The sequence below is a fragment of the Anoplophora glabripennis genome, unplaced genomic scaffold (assembly GCF_000390285.2).
Source record: "Anoplophora glabripennis isolate ALB-LARVAE unplaced genomic scaffold, Agla_2.0 scaffold45, whole genome shotgun sequence".
NCBI classification, from domain to species: Eukaryota; Metazoa; Arthropoda; class Insecta; order Coleoptera; family Cerambycidae; genus Anoplophora; species Anoplophora glabripennis.
Window position 1 is genome coordinate 661621 of NW_019416437.1, and position 26586 is coordinate 688206.

Genomic DNA, 26586 nt, shown 5'->3' on the forward strand with positions numbered 1-26586 from the left:
CATACCAGAAAAGCTACGAAATTCAAACTACCAACTACTACAAGAGACCAATCTGTCCTATGCAAAAAACAATCAGCCAAAGAGGCCTGGTGTCAGAAACCGGACAGAAGATCAAGAACATCGACTCTGAACCAAGGACCTAAAAATGCATGTTGTATGACTCTAAAAATCATCGCATTGTACATTCAATACTATGTTTACACAGTACACCACAATTCCAAATATTCCAAATAATCTTATTATTAACAATACAAAACGTTGTTACAAATAAATTGCGAGCCCAGGCTCCGACCTAGATCATCAATCGAACACCCACAGTGCTCAGAATTAACTAGAGACAACAAAATGTTCATTATCCAAAAAAGGCAGAGAAATTACACGAAAACTGTTTCGTATAATTTCACTGCCATCAAGCACAAGAAAATAATAAAAGTGTTTAAAAAACAAACAGTGAGAAAAGAAGATATATAGGACGGGACACGACACTTTCAAAATAGGCTCAATATCATCATCTGCAAAATAACGTCATCCGAAGTAGACATAAATAAATCATAATAGTTGAGAATGGTTTGGACTTTAGTTGCTTTGTGAACAAACGCATTGTTGTGAAAAAGAAGAACAATTTTTTGACGCAAACTAACATATTTTTGGTCAATCGTCGTGCGTAATTTTAATAACGTATTACCCTCGGGAACTGACCTTGACATATATAATTTCTTCTTACTACCAAAAGATGGCGGCTATGAATTTTCCAGTTGAAGAACACTTATGGAAGGACCACCGCACAATACAAATGGAAAAGGGGGTACAGTCAAATGAACTGATCATGTAGTATGTTGTACTTCATGACATCCTGATCAAAAGTCCTCATGGGTACAGCGGATATTGATATTCCTAACCTTCCACCATTGATATCTCCAAAACTGGACATTTTCAGACGTTGGGCCCATGAGGACTTTTGAGCAGGATGTCATGAAATACAACATACTGTATTTTCAGTCCATTTGACTACAATCCTTTTCCATTTGTTTTGTGCCGTGTCCTTTCTTCGCCTGGCAATTTACATCTAAAAATATATCAACAATTTTGCAATTCACCTTATTGAAATTTTGTTTATGCTTAGTTTAATATATAAAATTGTTAATACACTTGGTTCAGATATACAGTGTGTTTCTTTACATTATTTTATGAAACAACGGTTCATATTAACATAATGTTCAAAGAATGTTCTCTTTTTCTCAAACTTTGAACGATCAGATTGCCAATTATGTGGCATGTTTTGATGTAAAATAAAATTTAGTCAATTTTTTATAATCTATATCGTTAGTTGACTAAAGATGTCTGTTAGCAATTTTTCATATGGAGCTTATTTCTGAAGAAAAATGCTACTTTATTAAAAAATAATTAAATATTGTATGACCGATAAATTAATAAAATAGCATTTTTCTCCATAAATTAGCTTGAAATTCAACAGTGCTAAGAGACGTACTATGTCAGGTAATGAACTACGATTATAAAAATCTGAAAAAGTTAAAAATATGCAGTGGCGTGCAACATATTTTTCTAAATAAATGCCTACACGTATGTTCCCTGTTAATATAAACTTTAATTCATAAATTGATTTGAGAAATCACCCTCTGAAATGTTTTAACGACCCTGTATCTAATGTTTAGCAATAGTAAACATTTTCAAATGACGATCTTCGACGACTATTTCCACAGCAAATATTAAGATTGTTTTCATTTACAGACCTTTTGAAAACGCACAGTCAATTATTAGGTACATATTTTTTCTAGTGCCCCTGTCTATAGTGTCCATAAACGGTTTATGTTTATAGCTATATGTAATAATATCCGATGCAAGCTCTCAATGTAACCGTTGAAACAACAGTTGCATACAATCATGGAACGCTCACGTCCCATTAAAAGATATAGGCGTACACATTATCCGCCAGCCTCCATGCAAAATTGAATAAAGTTATCGCGCCCGCTTTACATTTACACCGCCGCCATAGGTAAATACGTTAAGCTGAATACCCCTTTTATTAGTGTTATCGCCGTCATATTGTATCGATACACAGTTTCACCGGTTTTATTGTGTTCCAGGTGGAAGCAATGAGCACCGAGAAGTCAGTGAGAGTCCGCGTTAAAGTCTACGATAATACCACTTCCATATACTCCCAGGATATTGAAATATCAAACGGCGAGGGCACTTTTGTTGTTCCTGCCATCCTGGCCGACAGCGATGTTATTGCACTGCAGGTAAATAAATAAGTGGTGCCGAGATTGGTTGTGTTGCTTTTGAATGGGTTGGAATGTAAGCAAATAAGCGTTTTACACGAAACGAACAAGGGATATATCCCAATTATACATATGTTGCGAGTTTCGTTTTGTGAGAATGCATTTGAGGGTTATTAAGGACTTAACTGTTTTAAATACATTTACGTAAAAGAGGGTCAATTGTTTATCTTTACTATTATCCTTTAATTTTAATTCGTATAATGAGCACCAACAGGGTTGTCCACTATAAAAACAAACCATATACAAATTCTTATTGAGTCGAAAATTTTATATAAAAGAACCTGCCTGTATAGGCAAATTTTAAATATATGACAAATTAGTGGTAGAAATCATTTATGAATTTTTGCGTTACTTAAAAACTAGTCTGACGTCATAAGGGGCAATTGAAATAATAATTTTACTTAATAAAGGAATTTGAAGATTAAGGAAAATAACTCATAGACTTGAAAATATTTTATACGACAGTGTCAACAGTGTCACTGACAGACTGACACTACTGACAGTGCTGACAGAGCGTCTTCTTCCAATTTTTTTCCTTTACGCAGTCATTTACACATAATTTCACTACAAGGTGCCCCTTATGACGCCACAGCCGTTTTGAAATGTTATAAAAAATCAGTTTTAAATAATTATTTTAAAACTGTTCTGATGCATTTCTCAATCTCTAATTGTGTATACACACTAGTTAGTACGTGTAGAATTATATTATCTACTTTTTGAAATTTGGTCTCAACAACCCTATTCTGGAAAATATCTACAGTGTTTTATAATGTCACAAAGAAATAGTAAAATATAAGAAAACGTAGCACACGCATATGGTATATTTTAACGTAAAATTTAATTTTACATAAAAAGGTTTTACTTTAAAAGATCTGTTGAAATCGGTATATTTCGTGGATTGCTGCTTGGATAAAAATAAACCGATTTATATCAAGTCACCATAGTGCCTACTTAATTACATACAAAAATGTTATAATGGATTTAAAAAAATGTTAAAAAAAGTAAATTTATACTCATACTCATTGAGCTAAATCGGTTTATTTTCGTCCAAGAAAGATACTCTTGAGGTATGTATATTAAAGAAATCAAATTGGTCGACTGGGATAATCAATTGCACTTTTTCCAAAAAAAAAACAAGTCGTTTTCGGTGATTTCAACAAGAGTGTCATCTTTATGCAAGATAAAATTGCACTTATGCATGTTTATTATTAAGATATAGGTCATCAAAGATTATTTTTGAAAATTAAATTTTTGGCAACTCTTCAAAAAACGTTGTGACTTTTTATAGGTTAAATTTCTTGCATTGCTTGCACACATTACGATGTTAAATTTCATTTTACAAGTAATAATACTGCTGAATAATACTACTGAATAATAATAGTGAATAATAATACCTACTGAAATTGCAGAAAATGCACTATTTTCGAGAACAATAATTGTACCCACAGCCAATCAATTTATTTCCATAAATACAAGGTATTTATGTATATAATATGGAAGGAGCTGATACTTAGGTTATACTAAGAAAATTTTGTATAAACATATATCGCAAAATGACCTATTCCTGAAGTAGAAAAGTTTGATTGTATTCGATATATTTAATAATTTTTTAAGTCGGAAATTCTTTACACCTTCAAGAGCGTGGGTATAAGAAGTGGGATTATTTTTATGTTGTTAATTTTTTACCATTTGCCAAAAGTCGCTAGCTACTACCTCTCTCAGTGGCATTTTGCGACATAACTTTTTTGAAGTTATGTTTTTACATTGCATTGTAAACATAAAAGGTGTTATTGTTGAAACCAACGTAATTTTAAGAAAAACGCAATTGCTAGCTACTACCTACCTCTCTCACTGGCATTTTACGATATAGGTGCCTAAATTTTTTGGAGTTAGGTTTTTTAAAGTGCATTGTAAACATAAAAGGTGCCATTGTTAAAACCAACGGAATTTTAAGGAAAATGCAATTGACTGTCCCGAACCCAATCAGTTTCTGTTCCTGTACAAGGTGTCCAGGAACGAATTAATGATACTTCAAAGTTAGTTTCTTTGGATAAAAATAAACCGATTTAAATCAATATCTGCTGGTGCAATTTTGCTTCTTGAAAAAGCAAAGGGTTTTCAACAGAGTAAAATAAAAAAAATGTTTTTAAAGGCTTGTAACTTTTTAAGGAAGGAAAATTATAGCAATGTAAATTGTTTCAAATTGGTTCATTTTCATCCAAGGAACTATCACCCATTCGATTGCGGACACTCTATACCTATATTAAGGTAGAAGCTGGTTGCTTTTGGAACAGTCAGTTGCGTACTTCCTAAAAACGCAGTTGCCGTGATTTTAATAAGAGTAGAGATCTTTTAATATCTCATGAGCCGCGAAATGCGCGAAAGGCGTGGCGTATCCCCATAATTCTTCTAATAAGCACGTTGTGAAAACATTGACTCAGAATTAGACCACGTGCCTCATCACAACTGGAAATGAGCTAAGGCGCTCGGGCATCAATAAAGTCAACTGGCGAACGTTCGTTATATATATTTTTATTGTTTAAATTAAAATAATAAAGAATAGGGCATTTTATTATGATATTTGTAATCGAATCAAAGGCTTGTTTACGCTAGAGCTCGAGAGAGACTGTGAATAATAGGTGCAATGTTTTTAGGATGTAGAATAATTTAGGCGACGGTCGGAATTATGTTTCTGCGCATATGAAGGTCAAAGCTCATAAGATTTTAAAACATCTCTACCTACCTTTTGTTTGTAAAATCAAATGATACATTTTAATACAAGACATATGAAAAAAAGCAACGTCAAAATAGTTTTGTCATAAAATCTCGAACATATGGTCCAAAACTAACAACACTGGCGTATTAATCACGATCAAAGACTTACCTGCACCAACTGTTAATGCTGCTGTTTCAGAAAAACCTCCCGTAAATACAGGGACTGATAGTACGACAAAAAATAAGAATTTTTTGTCTTATGAACTATATGTCTATCTCCTCTTGTTTTCGAGATACAGAGCGACAGAATAAAATTTTTTAAATAGAATTTTTATGAGTTTCCAAACGGTGCGAAATATTTTTAAGAAATTTGGTATTCAGGGATTTTTAAAGATGCCAAATACGCTGGTCTAATTATTTTTTGGATATTTCATAGAGGGCGCTAGTTATGCTACATTTCTGTTACATTTTAAGTTTTAATTTCTAAGTTTAAAATATTACTAATTGTAAGAATATATGCGTTGTTTATGAGACATCCATCAATAAGCTTTGACATAAAGTCACTTATTTTATACACCGTAATATTATAAGAGTTTAATTAAAAGGCTTTTTTCTCGAAAACCGTCCGCATTAGCAAATTCTAACAAGAGTACATTATTTTTAGAAAATAAAATTGTACATTAGAAATTGGAGCCCGAATGGTAAAAAATCTAACCTTCAAAAAATTATAATCGAAAATGTAATAGGAATGTAGCATATCTAGCGCCCTCTATGAAATATACAAAAAATAATTAGACCAGCGTATTTGGCATCCTCAAAAACCCCGATATACCAAATTTCATAAAAATATTTCGCACCGCTTGGAAATTTTCTTAAAAATTCTATTTAAAAAATTTTAGTTTGTCGCTCTGTATCTCAAGACGAGATAGACATATAGTTCATAAGACAAAAAATTCTTATTTTTTGTCGTACTATCACCCCCTGTATTTATGGGAGGTCTTTCTGAAACAGCCTGTATAAATTCATCATCCCTTATAAATATTAATCTGAAATTTTTATACTTACATATTTTTTTTTAATATCAAAGTTAATAATATCTTATAATCAGAATTTGTCACGAGCTGATCTTCCAAGACTACAATGTGTATGTTTTATTCAAAATCAGCAAGACGTTGATCCGGTGTTTACAATCAAAATATTATTATTTACGGATAAAGCATGTTTACTCGACGGGATGTTTTTAATTTTAGGAATAATCATGTTTTGGGAAATTGAAAATCAACATGTAGCACGAGATTGGCATTTCCAACACGGATTTAAAATTAACATTTGATAGGGAATTATTGGAAGTTACGTATTGGGTGCATGTCATCTGCCAGAAAATTTAAATGATGGCTCCTGCTAAGTTAATTTATATTCTCGTTTATTAAAATCTTTGTCTTTGTGTGCTTTTGTGAATAAGATTACCGCATAAAGTGATATATCTACATTTTACTAAGTAAATCTTTAGATACTTATCCATTGGGCTAAATGGGACACTACAAACAAAAACAAAACAAAAACCCATGGTGTCAGTTTATTTGGGCAGATCATATCCTAAAATCAAGTAATAACTAATAATATAAAGAAAAAATTATTACATATTTCTTCAGTAGGTACACTCTCCTCAAAGAAAATGTTTTGAGCACTAAAAATAGTAAGAATAATGACACTCCTCTATTTGTTCCCTCCAGATTCATCCATCAAAGAATTATTTTGCTCACTTATTTCATAAATAGTCATTGCTTGATTATTAAGCTTTTGTACGAAAGAAAGATTGCTTCCATTTTTGATGAAAGTAAGCCCTAGCCGTATTCTCTCTGGATTGAACAGAGCCAAAATATGACTAAGTAATTTTCTTTTCCTTATGAACGGTTATCGGTAGCTTTCATTTATAAAATACATCGATTTTAATCTCAACGCACAGAGAATGGAATAATGGTTGATGGTATATATGTTTTGTTGATCTTTTGAGTACGAGATAATAACATTTGATCTGTTACAAGTTAGAAGTTCATCAATCATTTTGAGAAAACATGTTTTGTCAAAACCTTTTATTTCTTACTTCCCTTGGTTTAGAACAGAGGGTAAATATTACATAAATTTTCTCTAACAAATTGCTTCTTGCCATACTATGAAAAAATGTATAAAGCCGAAGCAAGCATTAATAGGATTTTTATTGTAATTTATTTCCCTGAAAAAACACTTTATGATTGTAGGAAAACCTTCTCAGTTACATTCTTAACTACACTTTAATAAAGAAGTGATTAATTACTTTTAGGACGAAGGACGTAAAAACCTTTGTAAGAAAGTAGGTTACGGCAAGGAGAATATAACAGTGTTTACTGCAAATTACTCCGTGTAAATACATTATAAATTTTATACAACAAACAAGATTAACAAAATTAAGTGTATAGTCTCTAATTATTTATTCAATATCTAATTAAATATTTAGTGAAAAGGAGCTGATTTTACGTAAAATTCATAGTATACTTCTTTATTATGTTTAATAACTTTAAATATCTGTATTCTAATATTTGGATTTTGATTTATTTGTATACCGACAGTAATAAGAACATAGGGCACAACTATAAATAAAACCCTACACAACTTGAAAATATACCTAACATTGGAATACGAATACTAAAAAATATAAAAGTATTGAGTTGTTTCCCAAATATCATTATTTAAAAAATACTCTACTTCTAAATAATAAGGAACCGGATATACTGGGTGTTTCAGAAAGACCTTCCGTACGACAAAAAATAAGAATTTTTTGTCTTATGAACTATATGTCTATCACCTCTTGTTTTCGAGATACAGAGCGACAAAATAATTTTTTTTAAATAGAATTTTTGTGAAAGTTTCCAAACGGTGCGAAATATTTTTATGAAATTTGGTATTCCGGGGTTTTCAAGGATGCCAAATACGCTGGTCTAATTATTTTTTGGATATTTCATAGAGGTTTTATTTTTTTTTCGAGGTTAGGTTTTTTCCCATTCGGGCTCCAATTTATAATGTACAATTTTATTTTCTAAAAATAATGTACTCTTGTTAGAACTTCCTAATGTGGACGGTTTTCGAGAAAAAAGACTTTTAATTGAACTCTTACAATATTACTGTGTATAAAATAAGAGACCTTTCTCAAAGTAGGCTTATGTCAAAACTTATTGATGGATGTCTTATTAACAACGCATAGGTACATTCTTAGTAATATTTTAAACTCTAATTAACTTTATATAAAATTTTAGTGATTTTAGTGACTGTAAAAAACTAATTAGACCAGCGAATTTTCTGAAAAATCGCCATGACGAACTTCAATTTTGTTGTACAGAGTGGGTCAAAAACAAAAACGCTATTTTGCGTAAGAGTAAACATACCTTATATTCCAAGATACGATAAAAAAGCATTCTTGATAAAAGTTTTTACTTGTTCAGAAAATACGAATCACCATGACGAACCTCAGTTTTGTTGTACAGGGTGAGTCAAAAACACAAAAATTTTATTTTGCGTAAAATAAACATATCTTATTTTGCAAGATACTAAAAAAAGGCATTCTTGATCAAAATTTTTGCTTGAAAAATGAATAAGAGTCACGTTATCAATTTGTAAAAATATGATCATAACGATGCAGCCACAGTTTTAGTTCTGCAGTCTGTTACAGAAACTCTTGAGATGTCCCTTAGAAATCGTGCTAAACAGTTAGAAGTTGTGAAAAAAGTAAGATTCAGAAGATAAAAAAAAATAAAATAAAATATTTCTGTTCAAATCACACTTTAATCAAATATTACAAGAGATAAATCGAAAAGACTAGATCTTTGTTTGTGGGTAGGATGTTGATTTTTATAAGTCTATTATGTTTTCTGATGAACGTACATTTTCTACTAATGGAACTGTAGCATCCCAGCACATCAGGTACTGGTCTCCGGAAAACCCTGAATTTAGAATAATGGCGCGAAGGCAATAGTTTACAATCGTGAACATGATTGTGATTCGCGATATCTGTCCATTGCATTATAGGCCAATATTTTTACAATAACACCTACAATAGAATATAGTACTTAGAAATACTTGATACATTTTTAGCGATGAATTCGAAAATTTACCTCTAAATTTTCGCCAAAAAATGTATTTTAACAGGATGGTTATCCATAACCTTATATTGGGTCCAAAATGGATTGATAGAAATGGTCCAGTTTTGTGGCCTCTAAGGCTACCTTACTTAACCATGGCCGTTATGTTTCCATGGGGCCATTTAAAACAAATTGTTTATGCTACTTCAATACCAAATGATATTGAAATGCTAAAAGTCAAAATTACCCAGGCTGTTCGTTCAATATCCCAGGAAGAAATCAGAAATTCCATATTTTTGAAATTTGATATTTTCATCATATTGTTTTGTTTACGTTTTTTAACTTAATTGTTGTTATAATTATTATATTATTTAATAATTACAATTGAAATAGACGTATTTTAGTTTTTTACTTTGTACCCTGTATACAAACTTAATTTTTTGATAACGTGACTCTTATTCATTTTTTAAGCAAAAACTTTTAACAATAATGCCTTTTTTCGTATCTTGCAAAATAATTTATGTTTACTCTTACGCAAAATAACATTTTGGTATTTTTGACCCACCCTGTACAACAAAATTGAAGTTGGTCATGGTGATTCGTATTTTCTAACCAAGCAAAAACTTTTATGCCTTTTCTTCGTATCTTTGACTTTTTGGTTCATTTGTCCTCTTGTAAACTCAATCCGCGGACATACTGTATACGAGGTCCGTTCATAAAATAACCGAACATTTTGAATTATGCGCTAATGGTGATATTTTAGTGACATGGCGTTGGCAGCATTGCGTTGCGCATAACCTTCTCTGTAACCACATCTTTCTGGATTATTGATATATCATTTAGTTTCGTGATATTGTCATTATATGTTTAAGTGTTAGTGATGATTTTTGAAACGTGCGATTTTCTTAAACAAAGATGCAACGAGAAACTTTGCATGAAACTGGGGAAAACTTTCACGGAATCGTTTCAACATTTGAAATAAGGTTTCGGGGATGATGCTCTGGTTTGTACGCAATGGTTTTCATGATTTAAAAGTGGTCGTCAGTCAATTGAAGACGATCTTCCACCAAGAAGGCCTTGGTCTGATGACTCCCACGTTAAGAATGTCAAAGACTTGGTGCGTGCAAATCGCCGATTGACTGCCAGAGATATTGCGGAAGAGGTTAGCTTTCAATCGGGCCATGAGATATTCACTGAAAAATGAAACATGAATCGAGTTGTAGCAAAATTTGTTCCTCATTTGATGACCGGACAAGAGAAAAAAAACGTGTGGACATTGGTCGGCAACTCCTTGAACAATTTAATGACGATGAAACATCCATTGAAAGGATCATAACGGGAAAAGAGAGCTGAAAATTTGGAAAAATTAAGTTCGATTATTTTCTTAACAGAACAGAACAGTGAAAATGTCAAAAATCGGATATATCTTTTTAGAAACTTATATCCAGGAAATATAAGAAACTATTCAAAAGTGTCACAATAATTCGCCCATATATAATCAAACGCAAGAAAACCATATACATATTTTTATCATTTTTATGGAAGTTATATATTTATTCAGATCCATTTCATATTCCCTCGGGTCTCTCTTCGTTTTCCGAATGGCGGATTTTTTTCTCGATTTCTTTTAATACTATTCGAGTGTTCCCCATAACCTGGATAAAATTAAGATGACTGTAGGGACTGTTTAGATTACACATATTGCCGACTATTCCTTTTTATCGTCATAGTATATAATACAACGTCAATGGAAACCCAGGCCTTAAGAGCAATATTAAATCCAAATCGTTCGTTATTTATTGATGTTGTCTTTGCGAAGCTACAATACAATACATACGATCACGTTCGTTCCCGGATATGGAAACTTAAAATAGGAATAAAGGAAAGCATTTTCTTGTAAATAATAAATTTTCACAAAAATATATATCCCATATTTTACTCCAGGAGCGACATGGCGTCGAATGGAAAATCGTATAACAGGTATTATTGCGATTCTACTGAAATTAAATGCAATAAATAATGCTAAAGTAGCTAAAAGAAATATTACGATGCTGTCGGAAGGAGCTATTCCAGGAATAAATCTTGTAGGAGTGCGATACGGAATAACGATTATGTAGCAATCGGGAATTCTCTAGCTTTTAGTTCATGAAAATATGCAAGTATTTTATACTATATTTTAAAGGAATTAAGTTAATTTAAATAAATTTAAGAAAAATTTCCTAAAAATCCTATTAATGAAGTCAAACAATTTCTTTGATTCTAATAATCTAGGTATATAACAAAATATCTAACCTCATAGGCATAAATCTTAATATAAATTATGTCGTGTATTTTGTTCTATTTAAAAAGACATACACTTGACTTACAATAGAAAAACCAAAAGTTATTAAAAGTAACACGTCATTGGATAAAGGAAATGTTACTGCTTTAATTTTACTTAATTATTCAAAGGTGTTTGATACCCTTGAGCATGATTTACTATGTTCTAAATTATACATATACTGCGGTTTTGATGATATTGCTACTTTTTAATCTTATTTGGTTAATAGACATCAAATAGTAATTGTTAATGATAAATTTTCCAATTCCTTGCCTGTTACTTCAGCAGTTTCTCAGGAATTTGTTCTCGGACCGATTCTATTTTTAATTTATACAACAGATATGTTTAATTACATGAAATGTACTAAAATGAAATGTAATGTCGACGATACACAACTTTCTTTCACATTTTGTCCAAAGACTTGTGCTTATAGTCAAATAAATTCATATTTGGTATCTCTACAAAAGCATTCCTTAAAAAATAATATCCGACAATTTTAGAAATTGGGCAATATTAGTACCTAGGAGTCTTCCCAAAAGTATTTATCCCAACAGGTTAAACACTACATTTGTCGTTAACATAATTTAGAAAAAAAAATGACGGTGGGTAACGGCGGCTGGCTTTAATGCAGTATACAGGGTGACCCACGGTGACGAGATATTAGACATATTTTAAAGACTACTTCGATTTTAATTTTGAAAATTGAGCAATATTGTTTTCGGGCATATGAGAAGGGCATACTCAACTAAAATAATGGTGTCCACCTAAAGACTTCCGGTTATACCGGAAGTTGACGTCATATTTGTTATTTTAAATGAAACACCCTGTAGATTTTTGCAATTTTGGATTCTACGTCAATTTTTAGGTTTCCTATTCTTAAAGTTAAGCGTTTTCGATATATTACATTTTTTTAAAAAAAAGTTAAAAATCCATTGCATAATTCAAAAAAATGTATATTTTAAAATAATAAAGTTAGAGCTATAAATTTAATATGGGTCATAACTAAAACTTTGCCATAGGTTCAAAATGACTTAATTTCATACAGGGTGGTAGAAATTTAATGCCGAATTTAGTCAACTTTAAACCATCTTAACTTATTTCTTTTAATAGAACACCCTGTATATTTTTTCGCAACCTGAAGAACAATTTTGTTCTCTTTGGAATGGTATAATAGTTCCCTATATCTATCCCTTTTGGTTTTTAAACGTTAACATTTATTCAAATTTATTATTTATTCATAGATTGTATCACAAGATAAAAAATAGGACTTGCAGGGTATTTAATGAGAGATATCCTCATTTACCACCAATGAGTAGACACATGTTCCGAATAATTTTAAGAAATCAATTGGAATATGGTCGAATTTCTGCACATAGTGCTGCTGAACAGGATTTAGGCATTTCAAAAACCTCCATCCAAAAGATTTTGAAAACTAATGGTCATCATCCATTTAAATTCAATTTTGTTCCCGGGGATGCTGAAAGACGAACTCAATTCTGTAAAATGATTTTTAACACGAACATAAGAAAATCCAGAGTTTTTACGCATTTTAGGTACTTTTAATAGACACATTCGACAATTTTGGGCATCAGAAAATCCACATGTCATCCGCGAAAGAAATTTTCAACACAAGTTTAGTGTCAACGTATTTTGCTTACCTAAAGACAATCAGGTAAGGTACTTTATTTACGAGTACAATTTAAATACACAAAGATACCCCCATATTTTGAGAACCATTGTAACAAATTTTTTAGAGGATCTGCCCCTAGATCAACTAATTGTAAGAATCTGCTGGTATCAGCTAGACGGTGTCCCACCTCTTTGTAGAAACGAAGTATTCTGCCAATTAAATGAAATGTTTGAACACAGGTGGATTAGACGTCTAAGACCTTGGGATTGGTCACCAAGATCTCCAGATCTGTCCCCACCAGATTTTTATATCTGGTGATAAACTGGCGACAGATTAGGTGCTTGTTTTGAAGTTCTACTAAAAATTTCACAGCCATCCTCGCAAGAAATTATGCGATATCTGTTGACTGTATGAGAAACAGCAAATCCTTAAACACCAGAAGAGATAGATATAGGGAACCATTATAACATCCGAAAGAAAACAAAATTATTCATCAGGTTGCGCAAAAATATACAGGGTGTTTCATAAAAAAAATAAGTTAAGATGGTTTAAAGTTGACTAAATTTCTACCACTCTGTGTGAAATTAAGTCATTTTGAAATTATGGTAAAGTTTTAGTTATGTCCTATATAAATGTTATAGCTCTAACTTTATTATTTAAAATACACATCTTTTTTAATTAGGCAGTGTATTTTTATCTATTATTTTTTTAAATGAAATATATTAAAAACGGTTAACTTTAAGAATAGAGAACCTTTATGAAAGTTCACATAAAAATTGACGTAGAATCCAAAATTGCAATAATATACAGGGTGTTCCATTTAAAATAATGAAGATGACGTCAACTTCCAGTATAACCGGAAGGGTTAGGTGGTCGCCATTATTTTAGTTGAGATGCCCTTCTCAAATGCCCGAAAATATTATTGCCCAAATTTTCAAAATTAAAACGAAGTAGTCTCTCAAATATGTTTAATGTCTCGTCACCGTGGGACACCTTGTATTTTATGGTAATAAGTCATGTAGCTTCCAACTATACAAAAACTACGACGGACGTCTCCAAAATATGAATCAGTAAGGAGTTTTCTGATTTTTTAATATCATCCAATTTACAAAGCTCTTCACGACGACATTAATGCAACTTTTATCATTAGATATTTAGTGTCTAGAGCTTCATTTTTTTGGCCGATATCCTACATTTTTTTGTTTTAAAAACGCTATTATCTTGTAATACTTGCTTAGGTATATCCAGTCCACGTTGTTCTTGATTTGCAAACCAGGTTTTATCATGAAGAAATTAGACCAGCCTTTCAGCCTTCCATAATTTACATTTTTCTTCGAAGTAAGCGAAAAGTATATTTTCAGTGAACTTCGCTGCTACTTTCTTCATTTTACATCAAGATGCCCTATTTGCGGCTTCTTCAACATCTGATGCAATAATTAAATTACTTTCACTTCCCGTTATTTTCTTCAAAATCCATCTTTTTACTAATAAACACTAAATAACTTACAACTGTTTTACTTATTGTTAGATACCTTTTATCTAGCACCTGACTTGATATACATATACTTTATTGTCACATACAGGGTGATTCAGAACTTATCCAAAAAAAAATTCTGGATGTACAGGGGACCCTTACAAATACAATTTTGTAAAGAAAAAATCAAAAAGGTCAGTTCGAAATTGATTTAAAAATACACTTCTGCACGGCACTGGAAACTGGTCCACTGTAAAACCTGACCTCGCACAATGCGACCGGTATGGGGGCGTGATAAAAACGGACAAAAAATTTCGCAAGGAAAGACATATGTAAATAGTATAATTTATATAATTTTATCGCACCTATTTTTATCAGCAAATTCAAATGCTTTTGCCTTTATTAATTATTAATAAAATTAATTTGTGTTTTTAAATAATCAAATCATTTGACATGTCCGATGCTGCAACAGCAATTTTTCAAAATTTTATCCACTCGCATGTAAACACATTTGGGTCCGTCTTACTCACTTTCTACGAACTAACACAAATGATGTCTTGCTTCACCATAACACAAATACTTCACCATAATACAAATGTTGTCTTGCTTCACCATAAATTAAAACTATATCCATCAACTCTGAGTTGCTATACACGCAAGCCATTTTTGACACTAACTACTAAAAAACTGATGTAAATACCACAGATAACAGGTAAAAACTACCGCAACGACGGATTTCAGTATTAGGAGTCACATGGCTCTCCACGCGTATTGCGAATGACGCTAGAGACTACAGTTGTCCAGCTATGTAGTGGTTTAATGTGCTATAACTTCAATAATTTTTTTCTCAGAAACTATAAGGATTTTACACAATTTTTTTTTACAATATTGACTCCATTTCTCATGCCGCATCTATTCCCAAAATCACCCTGTATAGTTGAAACGCGTCCGACACGTAAGCGATAGATCAGAAGTTCAAACCCACAAACGTCATTTTTTTAATATAGTTTTACAAAAAATATTGTATGAAGCATTTATTAAAAGTGATTTTACATAAATAATATTAAATAAAATTCAATCATATTTTTGTTATCCGTATTCTTCACAATATTAGTATGAAAAAACTATTGAAACATTCTAAGTAACTATTTAAAAACCATTTACTTATTTAATGTTAACAATATTTTATTTCAGTATATTTTTTCCATGTTCTTTCAAATTAATGATGTGACACGCAAAATTTACGAATTGTTCACTCCTGACAAGCATCCCTCAAAGTTAAAATTAGCTCCTATTTTTCATAAATGTTAAATTAGGCGTGCCAACGTAATATGTCGGCTCACACCATTTTCTCCTTCCGCAAAAAAAGTTGATGCCGCGTAAATAATAAATTTTCATGAAACAAATACCCCATGTTTTACATTATCCTCTGAACATGGTCTTGCACTCACGACTCAAGTAGAAGATCTTTAAATTTCGATCTCGTTCAGCCTGACACAATAGCTTTTTACTTTGGAGGGGCTTCTGATCTAGGTTATACAAGAACTTCAAGCGCGAGTAGTGAACTCATAAAGGAGATAACATGTGCAAATATTTTCTTTGTGTCGGTTGGGCGTAGTCTTGAGGCTCAAACTATTTACAGTTTCGTTTATTAAAGGAACCTTTTATACTGACGTAATAACTGATCAAACAAATCTTTAGAATATTTAATCAAAATAGAGGGTGTGTTACAATTTATCTTTGATACAGGGTGGGCCAACGAAAACGGAGCAGCCTCGACAACACCCAACAGAAAAAAAAACTTGAAAAAAAACAAGTCAAAACTAGATTGTTTCTGTTTTGAATATCTTTTGAATAAATTTAGCATTCGCAGCTTCAACCCCCAAAAAATATGGCCATAAACCGAAAAAAAGGACGGGAGATTTGAAAAGTTTACCAATTCTACAGAATGTCCTGAAAAACCGTAAATTCAGGAGCTGATATATCAACAAAAATTAACAATATTTTTTCTTTGAACCAAACAGTGTTTTGTTTTTGAGTTACGGAGCGACAAAGATACTTTTGTTAATAAAATTTTTGCTAAATTTTTTTCAAAAACAATGTTTTTATTGAAATTTGATATAAATATGTTTTTAAGGATAGGACTGTAAAGTAGAACCGATTTAAGATTGCCATTACGTCACGAGTGTGTCCTAATATCAAAGAGTCGTTGCGGGCGTGAATTAATTATTTGGTATACGCCAGAAAGAGATACAATGATGGCATAAATGTCTTCATAGTCTCAGTCTAACACAGACAATCGTTCCAATATTTTATGTGTATTTGAGTGAAAGAAAATGGAGGACGTTTGTTGGGTATTAGTTTTAGACTATAGTTTGACTAGCGCATTTAATACAGAGTTGACAGTCAGATAAAAATTTTAACAGTTGCTTTGATCGCATCTCAGTACCTAACTGTTGGATATATTTTCTGAGTGTTGAAATATCGATTTTTTGCATATTTTCGTATCCAGTATTAAAATTTGCGAGATACGCAGATTTGGGAATTGTCAAGATGACATTTCATTTATATGCAAACAGTGTCTAATTTGACTAGGATTTTTCGTCTTAGTTCATACGAATATTGCTTGTGACGCAATGAAAAAGATACAGCGGTTTTAGTATATCAGTTTTGTCAATTTTCGACTAGTAGAAGTCAATCAGATCGACGTCATCTGCAATGTTATCTCTTTATAATCAAATCATTGAACTTGTTGAAGCTGGCGGCGTTGAAGTTATCTTTTGTGATTTGAGCAGAGCCTTTGACTGCGTAAATCATAATTTATTACTATCTATTTTGGGAAAATATGGCATAAGAGGATCTGCACATAACTGGGTATCAACATTTCTTCGGGGTCGTCAAAAGTATGTGTCTTTAAAGGTCGAATCTAAACAATATATATAGATTCTATGCAATCAGGTTGTTAAAATTCGGATGTAGGTGTATCTCAATGCTCAATAATAGGACCTGATTTATTCATTTTATATGTCAACAATACATCAAGTGTCACAAAACATATCGCCTGTATAGCTTATGCTGATGACTTTTAAATAGTTTTATCGTCAAGGGATTCAGATGCATTGCGTAGTAGAACCGCAGATGCAGTGGGCAGAGTCTCACAATACTTTAACAATATCGAATTGTTTTTTAACGTGGACAAGACTGATATTTTAAGAATACATAATTTTCAAAGAACTATCGAAGATATACATTACAAGTAAATAATAAAATTGTGACTAATGCATATAATGGTGTATGTTTTCTAGGTTTTTATTTGGATGAATTCCTGAACTTTAAATTACATTGTCATAAACTTATTTCGAAAATTAATTCTCTAAAGTTTATTTTCTTAAATTTGCAAACGGTGTTGAACTTTTTCTATCTTGTACACGTTTACTATGCCCAAGTAGACTTAAGACGTATATGGAATTTGTTTATGGGAGTAATTCGACTAATTCAGTTAGTGTTTTTATTGCTCAAAAAAGAATCATCCCTTGCATGTTAAAAATCTCAGACAGAGAGTCATATAGACAATATTTTAAGGAATTAAACATTTTACCATTTTCCTGTTTGTTTATATAAGAATTATATGTTTATGTATATAGAAATAAAAAAAGCATTGACATTAACAAAGATAAGTACAATTATAACAAGAGACATGCTGGTGGTCTTAGAGTGCCGTTTATCAAACTAAAACTAGCTCTGAATACTCCTTGCTGCTTGGGTCCAAAATGTTTACCAAACAATGTTAAATACTGTTTATCTATAAATATTTTTAAACGAAAGTTAAAGTTATATTTGCTAGATAAATGTTTTTACAGTGTGTCAGAGTTTCTATATTTTTAAATTGAAGTTAGATTAAGTGTATGACGAATTCTATACATGTATACTGTCTTAATGGAAAATAAATCATTATTACAAAAAAAAATCTTTCTCAGCAATTATTTAGAATATAACTTTTTTCACGTTGGGTTTTTTGTATTGTATTGAAATTCAGTCATATAGCATACCTTAAAAGAGACGACCCTGTATACGAATGATTAAAAATAATAAATTATTCACTGCAAAAATGGAACAAAAGAACATTGGCCAGAACAATATTTTGAAATGTATGTAATTTTTAATTGAGCTTTGAAATTTTTAATACCTATTGTAATTATACAATACTCAAATTTTTCGTATATATCTTTTTGTTAATTCCATTGGTGCGAAAAATATATTTTTTAGATAGAAAGTAGTTTGGCATAGTAAATTGCGTTTTTCTCAAAAATAGTTTCACCAAGAGTACCTGTTTTGTGTACAACAATTAGAAGCAGTATTCAATGCAGGAAACCTATCGACAAAAAATGTATAATCTAATATGTTGTTAGGAAAAGTCGTAGCTAGCGACCTCTTCAAAATAGTTGAAAATTAGTAACACTGACGGATCATCTAAAACCTTCAAATTTCAAACAGTATATATCGCATTTTGAAAATACATATATCGCAAAAATTGATTTATAGCAAATTTTTAATTAACATCCTGTATAGACATATTTATAACATCTTCAACAAAATTACATAGATAGATATTTCATGTACTAATTTGCATACATACAATTACTTACAAATGTACTTTATTTGGAGAAATAAAATTGATATAATTATTATACCACATGCTAAGATAATATATGATGATGAAATTATATGTAGAATATAGAATTATTTTATAACACAGATTCATTAATGAGAGTAATTTATTTTCGTACGAATATAGATATATCAAGATTTGTTTATTTTTACGTATTATATTTTAGAATTTGACCCTAAATGTGTCAAATATAATAATAATTTTTTTAAATACTATATTTTTGCTTCATAAAATAAGTAAGGAGTGTGTAAATGTTCCTTTTAAAAATAATAATCAAAAACTTAGGTATATGCAGTACCAATACCTCGCAAGTAAAATATCTTCTACATCTTTAATACAAAGGTAATCGAAAAATTATACCCATTTGTTTATGCGTGCTTTCGGCTACTGTAAAATAGTCCATTAAGGTTGAAACAGTCCACGAAATGAAATGTTACCATTCCAAGAGTTTCATCTACACTATATTTACAATAAAAAATTGAAGTGATAAAGTACACACTGACATAACACTTCGAGTGGTCCCTGTTTATCCACAATGACGGATGTAAAAAACATTTTACCCAAGAGTGGTAAAAAGTTAAAACAACTTTAACCTTTATGGAGAAGAGAATTGCCAGTTATGTACCTATATCCTTATTATTACCTAACCCTTTGTTTAAAAAAGTCACTTGATGCGTGCGTTTCCTCACACTGTATTTATATAAAAATTTTCTATATATTTTACTCTTGTCAATAAATTAAATTTTAAACATTCTTAGTAACCTAATAAAATCAATACATTGTAAAAAAAACAAAGCCGTAAAGTTCATATGTCACAATAAATTAAATATGAACGAAGAAAATAATACATTTTTGTCCCAATAAAATAAAAACCCTACAACAAAGAAATTTCTCTTTCTGAGCTTTCCTCTATTAAAAGAAATGCTTTTCCGTTGTTTTTTATGATTTCCTATTGACTCCCTTCACGACGAACTATGGTGTCAGTAGAAAACAAAGAAACCGGAAACCATTAGTACAAGCAAATTTTTGCGTTCGATAGATATAAAAATAACGAGACGCGCGGATTAGCAGGGAAAAGGCTACAAATACAATCAAAATGCATAACAGTAATCATGTACATGTACATTGTACATGTATGATTTTTTAAATATATACTGAATATTTATCTTAGCTAAATTTCGTGTTATTTTTTACGTTGGAACAAAACATACAGGTATCTATATTCTATTATTTGCAGGTCGTAGTAGCATATCTACAATTTATAGATATTATTTAATATTTATGTTTATTTTACTCGAAAATTTCTTTATAAACTTCGGAGGTACAGTCTGTCAAATACTCCGGAAAATACGTAAAAGTTATTATTATTGAGACATAAAACAAGTATTTTAGAAAATGCTTCTTTCTGCATCTAATACAACTTAAAAACTTGTTTCATTTGAAAAAATCAAAAGTTACAATATTAAGTTAGAACACCCTTTCAAATAACTATTTTCGTATATATTCGGAAAAATCTTCTTTTTAGGGTTTGCCACAGATTTATTAATTTATATTAAGATCAATAGTCAACATTTTTTAAAACATTTATAAAAATATTTTCTGTTCATCTTCAATTTGGGCACTCCCATTCAAATTACATAGTGTTAAAGTTAATATTTTTAAAACAACTTTTATTCACTACACTTACTTTTTTAATACATTGAAATTAAATTTTGCACAGGTTTATAATATACCGTCACAATTTTTCTTGTGCTCTTTGGTAATAAACTGTACTTAAGAGAAGTATCTTTCCATGGTATTAAGTTGGAACTTTCCGCAACCAAATTTGTTCTGAATTACATTTATTTTATTACTTGCAAAAAGCGTAGGCGTTTCTATCTCGGACAAAGCATTGATTTTTTTTCAATTGAATATGCCAAGAAAACAACAAAGTTCTTTTTATAAAATCTATTTCAATGTATGGGTGGGAATATTTGACAATTCGGTTAAGCCCGATTTTCTTGACATCTTGATTAAATACACACGAATTTTTATTTTTTATATAAAACCATTTCCTCGATCTTCTTGTTGGTGTGCCTCTTGTAGTTGGTTAAATGTAATTTTAGCTTTTGAGTTGACATATGACAATATGTACTTACCTATCCACTAGCCAAGTCGCTCCTCCGACATTAACCTCGTAGACTTCTGTTCTGAGAGTTTAAGAAACATTTCATTTATAAGATTCCTATTTTAACACATGAACATTTACAGAACAAACTGCAAAAGGTAGAGACCATTCATTTCACGCCAAAACCACAGATCTACAAGTATTCGGTTCTCTCTCATTAAAAGAAAGCGATTGTGCATTTTTGGAGATAGTAGACTTGTCAAACTTTACCTACTTTAATGTTTCCAGACTTCAATTTTGCCTGTAGTTATCCCATTTTTAGTCAAATACGCTATTATTAAGAATTCTAAATTTTAAGCCTAATCTAATACAAATTGAGCACAAAATCAAAATTTTACGAGAGGAAAAGAATTACAAAAAGAACCATCTTATCTAAAAAACACTACCTCTCAACCATAGGGTTGGGTAGGAAAGAACCACGATGACTGCGACGATCCTCGATAAGTACCACCATCCCCCATTCTGCGCTTGCGTTTAGATTTTTGTAAACAAAATTGCTCAAAAGTGTGATGCTAGAAACTTATAGAAAATTTCAACTTTGTATATCAGAAAACAGTGAAGTTGTTAATAAAAATCATTTATAAAATTTGATGTCTCATGTCTCGAAAATAGTCCAAATAGTCCAAATTAAAAATTACATAATGAAAGTTCCACTAATATCTCACAACTAACATGTGACTAACGACTTACTGTTTTGATGTACGTCACAGATTTTTTCGATGCGTGCTATTGACACAAATAATTCAAAATTTATTAATTATTTAAATGAATAAAAAGTTAGTTATGTATTTAAAATACTTATCTAATACCTATAAAATTACTATGAGAAAGTTATACCTACATACAATTTATGAGTTGAAAAAGGACGTCCACGTATATGGTTTTATTTTTGACAGTTTCTGCTAATTTTTCATTCCACTGCAATAAAATTCAATTACACAAAATGTCGTCACCGAGATGGCCATTTGAGTCTATAAATTAAACAGCGAGCTTTTGTGTAACGTCAGTTCTTTAAATTGAACATTTTCTCGTGTGACGTTAAAGTATTAAAGGGTCTTCCCCGATTAAAAAGTCAGCGAGGAGTGGTTGGGCGAGATAATTCATGAATTATTGTAATAGATACGTTATAACAAATGTGTCACAATATATCAACGCCAGATTTCGACACACCCCATCGAGCTAAATACTAAATTATATCTTGTTTCGCGCTTAGCTGTGTTTTATTTAAGGCTGCATTTCGTTCCAGAAAAAAAAAACCGTTCTTGCCCTTCTGTAGTGACTGAAGTAGCACATTTACAGTTTTACCTATGTCTCTGAAGAGATATAGAAACGAATCATTTTTGTATCTGTCAAAAACAAAAAATCGACTTTGAGGACAAAATTATAAAATAAGAATTACGGGAAATAAATAAAATAAATATGCAGACAATTCAACTTCAAATATGAGTTAATACTAATTACAGAATGAGGTGATCAAAGAAAACCAAATCGGAACAAATTTAAAATTACTTGTATCTACTATTAAATAGATTTATAAAAAATATCTAGCTGGCTACTTCCTGAATTATCACTATTGCAACATTAATAAACAAGAAAATTGGAAATGGAAGGTAATGGAAAAGAGTGATGTTCTTCTAGAAACATTAATGTCTAACGTTTGTAAAATGACTGGGTCATCAATCAGATTGTGACTTATTTTATACAGTAATAACACGAAATTGTAATGCCAATGCCTGTTTAATGTATTAAAGTTATGTCTTTCAAAGAAAAACTCACGTGGTAAACCAATTTCAGTATAAAGCATATCAGCTTTAAAAGATAAAATTTTAGAAATCGCTTTTATATATGTTCCAGCCTGTCTGATTGTATTTGATGACGGAGTTTCCAAACTATAGATACATACTCTAAATTTCATCTGACATACGTGTAATACAGTAGCTTCAAGATTTGTGTATGCGAAAAGGCACTACTGAATCGAGCAGTAAACTCGGAAAAATACGGAAGGCTTTCACAGAGATATTCTTAATATAATATTAGAGAAGTTACTCCGAAATCAGTCTTCGAATAATAAAATTAGTTAGTAGTAGTTATGTTACTGGCTATTGCAGGTAATACTATGTACCAAATTTGAATTAATTTGGTTAACCTGTTTGGAAGATATAAACAGAAACAGTTTTTTTTTGCGAAAACTTTAACATTCTCTATCTCGAAAACGAAGCATTCCGAAGGAATTTGATGCTTTGAATATGATCATGTCGTCAAAATTCATGACTTCATGACAAATTTCGGAAAAAAGTGAAATTTTTAGGTGAAATTGGTCCAAATATTTAGGAAAAAATCAGTTTTAATCCATATTTGGGCCAGTTTTAACCCAAATTTTCTGAAAAATATTGAGGTTATGGGTAAATTTTACTAATAGCATCGTGTTCAGCACCTCAAAATACTACAAATATTATATTTTTCGACACAATTTAGGAAAGAATCAGTTTTGATCCATATTTGGACCAGTTTCACCCAGAAATTTGAAGTCATAAATTTTGGTTACGGGATCGTGTTCAGCTCATCGAATTCCTGCGGAAATAATATGTGGTTCTCTTGGGTTTGGACTTTTTTGTGTGTTTTCGTACGACTATCAAATAAAATACCGAATATATTTTTCTCACATCTGCGTTGTTGAACCTCTAACTTGACAAAATTTCTTTATTTTTTGTTTATGTTGGTAAGAACGATCAGTACTGTGTCGTTAGTTGCTGTTATACCCTGCATTTTGTTTGTTTGAATGTAAAGAATAAGATTTTCTTAATTTTCAATACGTAGCGCATTTGAAAAGTAAGGACCGATCGATTATAAAATGAAAACTAAAATGAAAATGAAAAATGTTTTGTTAAAAATTTACCTAGTGAAACAAGGTTTTTCAATTCCTTAGCATACAATTTTGCTGCCTGGTATTTCAGCAAGTTTCTTCAAGTTTCAAGCCATTTAAACACAAGCATGTTCTTGAGGCGTAGGGGAGATAGTAATCACTGGAAGAAATGTACTGTCGTGAAAGCAAACAAATTTCTGTCTTCTGTTTTCCTCGCTTTCTTCTCTTCCCAAAGAAATCATGATTATATAGAAAAATAATGTAACTACGAATATGTATTTGCTACTACAAAAATACAGTTTCTTTTTGTGTTAGATTTTAACAAACAATCGGTTCAAACGCGAATAAAGCAAAACTGCTTGTAATAGATTTGCTGTTACAGAAGATACCAATAACGTGATCTGTGCTTCTAAATGTCCTTAATAAATAACGGAGAAAAATGCGTGAAAATAGGCTTTCACTTACGTAACGCGTTTCAGGGTAAGGTGACAAACCTTTCTGAAACACCTTATTAACTTGTTTCAGGCGGAGCTCGTGTCCGTCGAGAGCAAAGAAATTGAAAGCCATTACGTGCTGGCGAGAGAGCCCATTCACAAATGGAATTCCTCATCAGACTGTTATCTCTTGATTGAAGGCGTCGAGCACACTTTGCAGGTGAGTGAAATATTACACCACTAATGGGTTTATTATGTAGCCGAACAGAAGAGTTTGGCAAAAAGACTCCAGAGGAATTTCTTTTAATTTTGAATAGGACCCGATTTTAGAAGTGACATTCTCGAAAGTTAGGATTCACTGGATTTATTTATTCAAATAATTAATTGTGTCTTTACATAATATTCAAGGTAAATATCTACATAGGTATACAGTAAAAAAAATGAGGGAAATTTCATTCACGTACTCATATGTCGATTCTGTCTATTCTGTGAAATTTTCATTCTTAATATGAGTAGGATTTCAATTTTATGAATGAAATTATTAAGACAGAATTGACAAATTTTACCAAACCGGAGTTACTGATTCTCCTTAATAAGTGGCTTTTTATTTCATTGGAAACATACCTATAAGAACAATTAAGAGTAAAATTTTCTCTTGTATGATTCAAATTTAACTACATATTATATGTTAATTTCTGCTTAAAATTGATTATGACCATTAATTAGACACCATATACTTACCAGTTCAATTGACATCAAAAGTTATATCTTAACAGATTTTCTTGAAATTTGAGATGAGAAATCTTTATATACTCCTTTGTTTTCAAGATACAATGCGGCATTCATTTTCTTGACATTTAACCACTTCTATATCTTCTTTAAAAATAGTAAAATTTAGCTTTATACAAGTCATGGTCAATAAATCAATCAAGATCAATAAATAAAAGAACACTATATTTTAAATCATTGCCAACGTTTCGGTGTTATTTTACATCATACCCAGGGCCCGAAATTTGACGTGTCTTTTGTTCAACTTCTAAATATTAAGAAGATGGTATCTAGATACTTATATGTGTACTGATCAATTTATGGAACCAATACAATTATAACAATTTTCACTGTGAAAGAAAACCGCATTGAATTTGTTCCATGAATTATAAGTATACATATAAGTATCTAGATGCCATCTTCTTAATATTTAGAACTGTTAAGTTGGGCAGAAGACACGTCAAATTTCGAGCCCTGAGGATGGTGTAAAATAACACCGAAACGTTGGCAATGATTTAAAATATAGTATTCTTTTATTTATTGATCTTTATCCCACTAAAACCTTGACTTAGATAACTAAGCAAGATTTTAGTGCTTTATAGTTCCATAACCACGATTTACTGGTATACAAAATAAAAAAAATGGTCTGTAGATTTGATGTGGCCCAATGGGATGTATTTTGACGTGCTGAATTCGTATTTGAAGTCCGTTTAGCTCAAACACCCCCAAAATTTTAAATAAATCGCAAAAATAGTGAAAAAACTCCGAATATCACGTTAGTCAGCCAAAAAAAAATCGAACAAATTTTTTCTGACCTATATCAAGTGTGTTTCTTATGTATTTTGATACGCTAAATTCGAGTCTGAAGTCTATTATCTACATTCCCTACAGATTTTCCAAAAAAAACCCAAAAAAAATATCTGAAAATGGCAGAAAATTAATTAATGAAAGAGAAGAGAAAATTTAGAACGAGGTTTTCTAGATTGGATCAAATGTACTTCTCATAAATCTTGTCGAGTCGAATTTGAATCTAAAGTCAGTTGATCCTGATTAAAAATCGCAAAATATCCCAAAAACAATGTGAAAGTCGTGAATCCCAAAAAATCCTGATTTGAGCCAGGCTTTCTTTGATGT

At 31.1% G+C, this 26586-nt stretch overlaps 1 protein-coding gene across 1 annotated transcript in view; it reads left to right on the forward strand.

The window, feature by feature from the left end:
* Positions 1 to 26586, forward strand: part of LOC108917091 (C3 and PZP-like alpha-2-macroglobulin domain-containing protein 8) — a 195207-nt gene that overhangs the window by 29294 nt on the left and 139327 nt on the right. The window contains exons 5-6 of the mRNA XM_018723528.1: positions 2106 to 2261; positions 24776 to 24904. Coding sequence (XP_018579044.1) covers positions 2106 to 2261; positions 24776 to 24904 — 285 coding nt within the window. The remainder of the gene's footprint in view (positions 1 to 2105; positions 2262 to 24775; positions 24905 to 26586) is intronic.